General features: G+C 45.2%; 1 protein-coding gene across 1 annotated transcript; it reads right to left on the minus strand.

Moving 5' to 3' along the window:
• Positions 1-1,360: 1,360 nt before the first annotated feature.
• On the minus strand, positions 1,361-8,034 carry LOC146197648 (diamine acetyltransferase 1-like). Its single transcript, XM_084597219.1, has 3 exons — positions 7,801-8,034; positions 7,253-7,513; positions 1,361-1,538 (listed from the first exon to the last, which is right to left on the minus strand). The coding sequence occupies exons 1-3, from the start codon at positions 8,032-8,034 to the stop codon at positions 1,395-1,397; spliced, it is 639 nt and encodes a 212-aa protein (XP_084453345.1). The 3' UTR covers positions 1,361-1,394.
• Between the last annotated feature and the right edge of the window lie 2,567 nt (positions 8,035-10,601).

The raw sequence follows: 10,601 nt of genomic DNA on the forward strand, positions 1-10,601 counted from the left end.
ACGCCGCCGCCCTATCGTGGTTTCGATTTCGCCACGTGATCGACACGGAGGCGCGAAACTTGATTTCTATCTTTATGGTCGCTTCCGTGCAGGGAATGAACAGAACTGATTCCTAGATGCAGCTTGTGGCCCGGTCTGCGGCAAAGCCATTGCATTGTTTCTGTTACCGCCCCCCCCCCCCCCCCCCACCTCTCCTTGATCGCAACGGAAGCGCGCAACTTGATATTTAGCCTTATGACCAGTGCCGGTACAGGGGCCGCAGAAACCGATTACCATCTTTATTGGGGCTGCTGTTAGCTTGTTTATCATCGACGCTCACGAGGTATTCTTGCTCTCCTTGTTTACTAGGTTTCCTGAGGTTCCTGAGTTTGCAGTGTGAAGCAATATTAACTCCAAAATACGATTCCTAATATTTTTCTACGAGTTTTCCTTGACTTTACTCATATTGAACTTTCAAAATCCGCAATAATGTAATTTGACCCCTGGATAAGTTTTTTTTTTTAATTCGACCCTCAAAGGGTTAAGGCTATGATGTATATATCCCTTTACGGATCCTCATTCACGCATGTGCACTTTGTTATAGCTTAAACGCCAACCCCTTAATTGAGATCCTTATTATCGCATACATACCCACTAACTTACAGATGTGAAAGGCCGCCCAACCAGTGAAATACCAGCCACCAGACGCATGCTCCTACTTTTTTGCTGCCGACTTCGACACCGAGGCCGGATTATATGGAGAACGAGGTCCCTAACGCTATCGCATTACCGAACAATTATTTCAAGCTTTAAAAACCACGAGGTACGCTGTAATGCTTAGAGAACAGCGGTTTGTGAGGCGCATCCATTATTGAGCAGTATTAAATTGCTGAAACGGCGACTGCGACCGCTGAAACCATACAGGTGTGTCAATGAAAGCACGCAATCGGGACTATCTCTGGCGCTAACAGTGCCATCCGATTTGAACCGAAAAATTCAATACGTTATGTATCAGCCAGGGTCAACCTGGTAGGCCGCTTGACCTTCAACGAGCCAGAGGTTTTATTATGGCTTAACCATGGTACCACCTATGACGTACAATCACTTTACCATTGACGGCAGATACTGCATCACGTGTTCCCTCTTGTAGTTGACGGTGCCCGCGACTCCATAGTCGCGATAATTAATTCGCTGCAAAATCATGTATGCCCTTAAGCCATTTATTTTTCCGCGAAGCTGTAGTGGCGGACTTTATTCTACAGGCCTTTTAAAAAATGGCAGTTGCGCAGCTGAAGTTAGCCTAAATAGAACGCTCTTTCTTTTTTCCTTTTTTGTTTTTCAGGCGCTTAATTTTTTTTTTTTTTTCAGGCTCGCAGCCGTGTCCATCCGAGGGCTCTGCAATTAGTGGGGACTTTTCAGCGGGATTTGACTTTCTCCTCTATCGGCGGGTAGCGGCTGTCTCTGTCGAAGTGGAACAGGCTCACACACCCCGCCTCACTGAGGTCCACCGCGCCGTGTTTGACGTAGAGCCGCTGGGCCCTTGCGTTGTCCTTGTGCACCTGCGATGCATCAATCACCAGCTTGCAGTTCGTGACGCGCAAGAAGATAAATTTTCCTAGTCGCAACCTCAGCCTTTCTTACTCTTCAATATAACATCAGGAAACTGTCCCTTCATTCCTGCAACCAACAAACAATACCAGCTATCTTCGTTATGCGCGTCTTGGGAAGTCGAGCCAAGTAGAAGCCAACAGAACGCAAAGCGCGCTTGTTTCTGAACTCATATTCGCATCTGAGAGAGCTTACATTTCACTTATCGGCATCCGCGGAGATGCCACAAAACTACGGCATTTTAATGCATTGCGAAAATTATCATGTAAAAAGAACCGCCTTTTTCACGACGCCAAAAACTACGGATCACTTGCTAAATGGGACAAATATTTTCTGTGCCTTTTCCAATACACTACGCTATTACGGCCATCCTAAAGAAAATTTTACAGCAATAATCTTCTACATATACTGCGCGTTAACCCCGAGAAGTTTTGGAATAAGCTAATTCCAAATAAAAGCATCTCCAACAACACGCCGCTGAGGAGGCACGCACGTTCCGCTTTCCGAGCATTCCGACTCAATGAATTTGTACTTAACCTCTGTTTCACTCGTAAACCTGCGGAAAACGGCTCTAGTTTGCCGAACCGAAAGTTCACTTCAATGCCCTGTTACCATTACAAACATCAAAGCTCATTGACAGTCTCAAGCCATCTACATTATCCGCACCTGATTCCTACGAAAATACTCAAAGCAACAAAACAGATTGCAACCCAAATTCTACCACTCATCTCTTCTCAGTGCCTTGGCACCAATCAAATTCCGGACGACTGGAAATTAAGCAAAGTTTTACCAGACCGTACTGACCCTTCGAATTGTCGTCCTTTATCACTAGTCATTCCTTTCATGTAAACTCTTCGAGCATATACTCTACTCCCATATCGCAACTCACCTCGTTCATAACTCTTTCTTCTTTCCCAAATAGCATGATTTCAGGACAGAACTCGTGCGAAACAAAACTTTTTTGAATTAACAACCGATCTTCATCTTATCTAGATTCATTGCCTCAAACAGGCGTCATGTACTTCGATTTCTCGAAAGCATTTGACCTCGTCCCTCACCATCATCTCCAGCGTAAACTCGCATGACTATCACTCGACCCTCTAATTCTATCCGGAATCCGCTGCTTTGTGACTAACCCTTCACAGTTCACCGTCATCGCCAGTCACGCATCCGAAACTACTGAAGTTATCTCTGGAGTAGTTCTTGCTACTCTTCTGTTCGTAATTTTTACCAGTGACCTGACATCTGGGATTACGTCAACCATCCGCCTCTTTGCGGGCGATTGCGCCTTTATCGGCGCATTCACAAATATAACGATCAGTAAATTTTACAAGCCGATCTAAACAAAATCCAGAAAAGGTGCTGTTGTTATTTTTACATTTATCGTTTTGTTTTTGTTTTCTTTATTGTCGTTTGGTTCGTTCTTATTTTCGTTTGAGTTTTTTTAATCACATGACGTTTTCTCCTCAATGTGTTACTGTTATTCAACATCAGTGTTTTTACGTTTACTTGTTTATGCTTATATGTGAATATATGTTTTCATCGTCGTCTTTCCCCTTAAGTAATGTCTCTAATGAGACCTTTAGGGGATCAATAAATGATGATGATTATGATGATTATGCTGATGATGAACATAGAGGTTGCACACTGCGTCTAGCACGACTGCATATATGCACAGAACTTGGTTTCAACGTCCGCATCCGTATAAGTGCAACAACTCATTGGGACATTTTCCATGCATGACACAAAAAAAAGAACCGCTTCATAGTTATCAGATACTCTCCTTCTACTACCTTCTCGTGTATTTAGCGACCACAATTATCCTGACCTCGGAAACTGAATCCTATATTAAGGAGCCTTTGGGTGTGAACCAAGTTGCTGCTGCCCACTACGATGCCAAAGCAGGAAAACCGACTTGTCGAAGTAAAAGACAAATGGCTCATAAACCTAAGCAAACTGAAATAGTAGATCTAATTCTGGCAACTGCGCGTACATTAGAACCGGGTGTGCTTCATCGCTACTCTCATTGCCCTACGCTAGGAACTTACGGCAGAAGAAAAGGCGCGGTAGAAATAAGCTTAGAATGAAAGGATCCTGTGACACTTTAGTATAAGCGTTCGCGCTCAGTCGTGATTGTGCTACGCACTCCCATATCGTAGACTTACAAAAAAGAATTAAGAAAAGTAGATTCTCTAATAAGCAGAGCATACAAAACTGCCCTCAAACTAACATTTAACACCCCAACAGCCAGGCTCCCTGAGATAGAAATAATAGATATGACTAAAGACCTCATTGAGGCGAAGTTGACAGGGCTGGTAGAACGACTCCAAAGCTGCAGCAGGCAGATAATTCTGGGAAGAGCCAATGTAAATATAAGTAGAACTCATCTCGATTCATAGATCTCGATGGAGACATAAACATGCACTCCTCGAGCAACACCAGCAGCTAGGAGAAAAGTCCATGCGACAAATCTATGCAATAGACTTATAAATACAACGTCAGTGCTGTATGTTGACGCTGCCAAATACAAGCACAAAGAGGCGTATGTTGTCTCTGTCACTAACCGCAATGTAGAAATAATAGAAGCTGCGACCACACCAGCGAAAGGTGCGGAGGGAGGAGAAGGAGCAGTCATAGCATTGGCGTTGCCCTAATAACTTCATAAAAGGTAAAGTACAACCCCCAGCTCTAAATCTAGTACGAAAATACTCCCTGAGGCTGCAAACAAAATATTATGGACCCCAGCACGCACACTCAAGCCTCCCAGGAAATGAACAGGTAAAGTAGGTAAGGTACCTAGCCTAGTAACTAGTAACACTAGTAACACTAGTAAATACTCCCTGAGGCTGCAAACAAAATATTATGGACCCCAGCACGCACACTCAAGCCTCCCAGGAAATGAACAGGTAAAGTAGGTAAGGTACCTAGCCTAGTAACTAGTAACACTAGTAACACTAGTAAATACTCCCTGAGGCTGCAAACAAAATATTATGGACCCCAGCACGCACACTCAAGCCTCCCAGGAAATAAACAGGTAAAGTAGGTAAGGTACCTAGTAAGGACTCGCTATCCGGGCAAGATCAGTTGTTATTGAAGTCGCAGCTCGCTATCAAAGGGGCAGAACGGAATGCCCTGTTCCTAGTCCGACGTTCACACAAGACAAAGCACAAACTCTCCCGCAGTTCTCAACACACACATTTTTAAGTACAGCAATGTGAGCTGAAATTCACCCGGAACTATACTCATCAGAATAAAAAACATGCGGACAAGATGCGAACCTCAACCGCATATTGTGGGTATGCAATAACACTCTCAGACGAATAACCACAGAGGAGCAATCGGCAACCGCGTTGCACAGCTCGCACCAATATGGCAATAGAAGTTGCCCAAAGAGCTGGCTAATGGAAGGTAGTAGATCGGGCTAGTCGATCTAGATAGTTCATTACGTTACTCTAACGCCACCCTAACAACATACAAAGGAGGAAGAGGACAGTACAAGCGTTGACCAGTTCGCAGAGATACATTTCCAGTGACACTACGAGATCCAAGCGATCAAGGCCATCTGGTGACAGTATAGCCTAGGGATGAGTCGCTCCGGAGTGAGCCAAATCTTCGGAGCCGCTCCTTTCAAAGAGCGGGTAAGCCATTTGGTTCCGCAAAGTCGGAGCCGGATCCGCCGGAGCCGTCGAATACGGAGCGGTCGGAGCCGTAGCGGCCGGAGCGGTCGGAGCCATCGGAGCGGTCGGAGCCGTCGTACCTTTCGGAGAGCTTGTTGCTGGTTCTCTCGTTCAGTGAACCTTTCCGTCACAGGCGGGTGCGACTTCCGCGCCATCTATTAGCGATGCGAGAAAGCAACCTCCTGCCCTTTTTCGCAAAATTCGCAATAATATCCTCGCCCTCGGCTATATTTTGAGCAGAGTGCGCCGTTCTTTTGGAGAGCGAGTGAGGTGGTTCTTTTGCTTTTGTACTATAGATGGACAGGACCGGGTTAATTGGAGGAATGTGTGAGAGGTTTTCGCCCTGCAGTTGGTATAGTCAGGCTGAGGATGATTATGACTATGGATGGAGATCTGCTAGAAGGCTGTAACGGCGGTTCTTTTGAAAAGCCGGTTCTCTCTCGTTCAGTGAGCCTTGTCTGTCCGAGCCGGGTGAGATTTTTCAAAACGCAAAGCGAAAAAGCATCTATACCGCCCTTCCTTGTCAGTGTCATAACCAACCCATGGCCTTCGGATTTTCCTGCGGGTAACGCGGGCGCACTGCTGCTGGTGCCCTCACTATTTTTTTTTTTTTGTCTTGAAGTTTTTGTCGTTTCGTTCCATGCCGACGAGTGGGGACCTGTACTCGTACTCGTCCGCGGCAATCCCTTTGGCTCTTTATGCGTATATAGTATGACACCCGATGCCACGATGTCTCACGACACTCATCGGTCGTGCCCTGTTCGCTGGTGCAACAACACCATTTGAAAACGAAGTCTTCCGTGTCTCAAAAGACAATCGAACGTGCAGTTTACTCTTTTGATGAAATAGCGCGTAGGACGAGGACGAAGATAAAAGGAAACAGAGAGAGCACTGACTACAACTATTATACGTCTGATCGGAAGAGAAGTGAAAGAAGTCAGTGGGAGGTAAGAAGAGGGAAGTAATGACCATATGCCCGTCGCGCGCGTCGCACAACTGCCGTTCGCTCCAAACACAAAGGAGCATCGCACCGGCAGAAACACGACAGCTGCCGTTCTGCCATCCAATGACTCCTGACTGACGGCGTTCGAACAAGGAGAGGAATTTCACCTATGTATATATATATATATATATATATATATATATATATATATATATATATATATATATATAGACATGGATTGCTTGTTACTAATGGGCCAGAGTTAAACTCAAACAGGATGTCACACAACTTTTATCTATTTTATTCCAACAGTTTCAGACGGTGGACCGTCCTTCTTCAAAGTAGAATTAAGAATATATATATATATATATATATATATATATATATATATATATATAGATATATATATATATATATATATATAGGTGAAATCAAGTTTGGCCGTCACGCGGTGGCATTTAGCATTTTGACTTTGGCTCGCATTTTCTCTCTCTCTCTCTCTCTCTCTCTCTCTCTCTCTCTATATATATATATATATATATATATATATATATATATATATATATATATATATATATATATATATAAAAGATCCCGCCCCTCCTGAGCGACCCGCTCACCTCTACAGATGTAAGTGAGCCGTTCAAGTGAGCCGTCTTGCCCATCAGTAGTATAGCCTTTTTGATGAAAAGCTTTAGCAGCGAAAGTAAACGGAAAAAGATTGTAAGTATGTCATACCCGTTCTAGACAAAGCGTTGTACGTATAGCCATGGTTAAAAGTATTCGGGGAAAGCTGTTTTGAGATAAGTAGTGGGCAACCTAACTTTTAAAGACTGTATGCTGTTAAGAGGCGCCTTACATGCCATGGTGGTGTACGTCTAAAAGTAAATCATGTGATATGAAGACGTTTGACCAAGTCTGCACCTATGATCAAATAAAAAAACATACTAAAGAGTGACAAAGCAATTGCCCAGCTGACGCATTTTTAAGCCTGGAACCTTGAGAATGCGGCCCCCGCTACCAGGGCCGCGTGCAAAGTGTATACCTTGTATTGGACAGCACGGCAGCAGTTCCTCAGAGCCTGTTCGCAGGCAGCCCGCAGTAATGCCACGCCCAGCCCGCGGCCCCGGCACTCGTCTGAGACGAAGAGGTCCTCAATGTAGAGGATGCGGCCCGCCAGCGCGGCCGAGTAGCGGTAATGGAAGGTAACCATGCCAGCGGGTGCCTCCTCGGCCGCCACTAACGCCTTGGCGTCGTCCCGCCGCCGGATGGTGGCCAAGAAAGCCCACAGCTGGCGAGGGTGGCTCTGCACATGGTGCCAGAATTTATGGTCTTAACTGAACTTCACTGCCACTGAACAATCGGTTACGTTCTCTTTTCTGATTCATGTCTCCGCGAAGATAATTCTGAGATGCCGAAGCTCTGATAGATATAGATCTAATACCTTAAAAACTATATGGTAAATTTGATGGTCTAAAGCAGTGATTTCAATGCATGTTCAACATTGCGCGCCCTTCACAACCTTTTTACTGGCGACCTTACTGACTTCCAGAGACAATGTGCATAACCTTGAGACTGGAGTACTGGGACTACCTTGAACATGGCGTTCTCCAGCTGGTCGAGGGTGATATGCACCGCGTCGGGCATGCTGTGGAAGTGCGCCAGGGCGTGCACAAAGCGCAGCAGGGTGGCGCAATCCTCGGGCTCAGCCAAACGCACGGCCGACTCCTCGAGGAAGTTGTTCTCGCTCTTGGGCGGCGCAGTGGAACTTGCGGCGCCGCCGCCAACGCTGACTGCGCTGCTGCCAGCCCCACTGCCGCCCTCCATGCCGTCGTACAGTCGCCCCGGTAACGTCACTTCTTTTTTCTTTTCCACTCTTCCCTTCCCAAGCTTTCGAATGAAGCGAATAAGCAGCCAGATAACGAGAATGTATGAATGATGAGCTACACTCAATTGAAAGAAACATAATTCACTTTAAAGAGTACAGATTAATTGTTGAAAGTGCCAGTGACTTGCAAGAGAGAACAAGGCTAGCTGGTCCTCTAGCTGAGCTAAAGCTGGTCGATAACTCCTGGTGAAAGGACCAATCCAGTAGATGGGGACGGTGGCGGTTAAGGCATTTATTAACCATTAAATATTTACAGAAAGATGACTGGGTTAGGGATCTACTGCCCTTGCCATCACAATAGTATGTGGAGCCACTATTTCTGGCCCTCATTGTCAAACAAAGGTGCCCACATCCATTGAACCAAGGCCTTTTGGACATATATTATGCTGAGGCATGCAAAAGGAAAAAAAAATAAAGAGCCTCTGCCCGTGCCACAAGAGGCCTTTTGGACAGTGAGGTCTTGACAGCCGAGCAAGGCCGCACTGGTCATCTCTGGTTGGGTTAGGGTTAGGAGGAATAGATGGGTTTGATTAGCAGGCCGGACCATATGGAACGTTTCAGCCACCTCCCCAAAAAACTGGCACGCGCCATTTAGAGTACGTTGAAATGCTTAAAGGGAAGTTGAATGTATTTTTTTTTTTTACATTTAGACGATATACAACGATTCGAATGTACGAAGCCTGTAGATAAGGCATGTGAGCTGGTTTCGCACTACCTTTTAAAACGACGTAATCACAGATTAAAAGTTGTCTTATCTTCAATGCACCAAAGTAGTGCAGAGAAACTCGTAATGACGTCACAGTTGCCAATATTTTAGTTTCCCCTCGCTTCGCCTAGGTGCTGCCGTCCGTCGTCTGATGCTGCCAAACAGCAACTCATGACGTATAACTGTCGGTGGCGTTAGTTTCCTCCCTTCAAGCAACCGTTTATTCGCTTGAAGCGTAGCGCCGCTTTTCATGGCGTCATTTTTGCTGCTCCAGCCCGATGCGGTGCCCTGCGGAGAAATCTGCATGCCTACGTCACTTTATTTGGCAATTATATTGGCAATTCAAATGCTAGCACAAAAACTTCGCATTCTTCACCGCCACGTTTCATAGAATTGACCCCTTTAAGCTTGTTGAAATCTCAAGCCACTTCAGCTCTGAAAACTTTTCAGTAATATGTGGGTGAGAATTTTGAAGAGGAAGGGCTCGTCAACGTGATCTAGTCCTTTGCAAGAGGCCGGGTATGGACTGTGCTCCTCCTTGTAGTAGTCGGTGTTGTCATTGAATATAAGAGCCAGATTGCCTGATTGGGAGAAGACTTTGAAGGACAGAGAGTAGCCCGGGGAGAGAGTGTATGGGCGGCCTGATTGGCCTTTTTGTTTTCCTGGACCCCCTTGTGACCGGAGGCCCAAACCAGGTTATGCGGAGTTAGATTTACGTATTGCCATTGCCATTCTCCGAAAACTGCAGCAATGGAAGTGCCAGGTGCGTCACTAAAAACTTAAAACACAACAAAATGGAAGTCAATAAAGCCATATGTTCTGTTGAGTATACAATGCCGTACATGAACTAAAATGCATACGCAATAAAATAATTTGCTAGATTGAAACTGTTTGCAGTAATCCGCTGGTCATGCCAGTTGTGTTCATCACGCCCTCTTTAGTACGTTCAATAAAAACGCATATGAGCGCATTTAAAGGCCGCAATTCCAGCCGCTTCTGTGGCACACAGGAATAACACTATACATTTATGTTAGCACTAAAACCTATGTTCGAAACCAGTGACTGCAATATTTTCTTTATTAAATCACAACATTGAAATAAATTACTGACGTCTTTCCTGGGGCGTTTTCCCCTTTAGGTTGCTTAATGCGATGTTTTTGATTCTTTTAATAGCCGCAGAACCAGCCGTGAGCCCACCCATGTGGTGACGGTTTACACTATGCAATTACCTTCACCGTAATCAATTCCTGCCTTCAGTGAGTGTATGTTACCTTTAGGTTGCGTTCATAAGCATTTTTCAGTAACAATCACCGTTTAGCTCGCTGAGAGACAACCAGTGTGGAGAAAGAAGTTGCGGGACCCAACCGTTGAGAAAGAATTACGCCGCGCCGATATCTTGTAGCAAAGATGGCGCGACGGACGCAACCGATGTATTAATATCTCTACTGTAAGGGATTTTATTCCAGAAAACTATTTACTTATTAGTGCATTTCAGTTTGCGTACACTCGCTGTATGCTCGAACAAAGCGTAAGGTTCTGTTTAATTTCATAGTTATGTACCCGGCACTTCCGTTGCTGCAGTATGTTTTTTTTTTTTTTTTTTTTAAGCTGGCCTGCATTGTTTCTGTTTATTCCCACCTGCTTGGTCTTCCGAGACTGCAGTATTTTTAAACAAATAATATAAAATAAAACGGCAATACGCGATTGGCAGTATGCGCCGGGCAAGCGGGGGAGCCCGTCCCAGTCTATATCTCCGACAGGCTCCTCGCGATTTCATGATGCCTTTCGACTTTGCAATAT

This window comes from Amblyomma maculatum, chromosome 3, assembly GCF_055883805.1.
Source record: "Amblyomma maculatum isolate TAMU_Amacu chromosome 3, ASM5588380v1, whole genome shotgun sequence".
Lineage (NCBI taxonomy): Eukaryota > Metazoa > Arthropoda > Arachnida > Ixodida > Ixodidae > Amblyomma > Amblyomma maculatum.

Coding starts and splice junctions, on each gene's coding strand:
- LOC146197648 (XM_084597219.1), bottom strand. CDS start 8,034: ATGGAGGGCGGCAGTGGGGCTGGCAGCAGCGCAGTCAGCGTTGGCGGC. Junction 7,514..7,800: donor TGGAGAACGCCATGTTCAAG/GTAGTCCCAGTA, acceptor CACCATGTGCAG/AGCCACCCTCGCCAGCTGTG. Junction 1,539..7,252: donor GCCGTGCTGTCCAATACAAG/GTATACACTTTG, acceptor GATGCATCGCAG/GTGCACAAGGACAACGCAAG.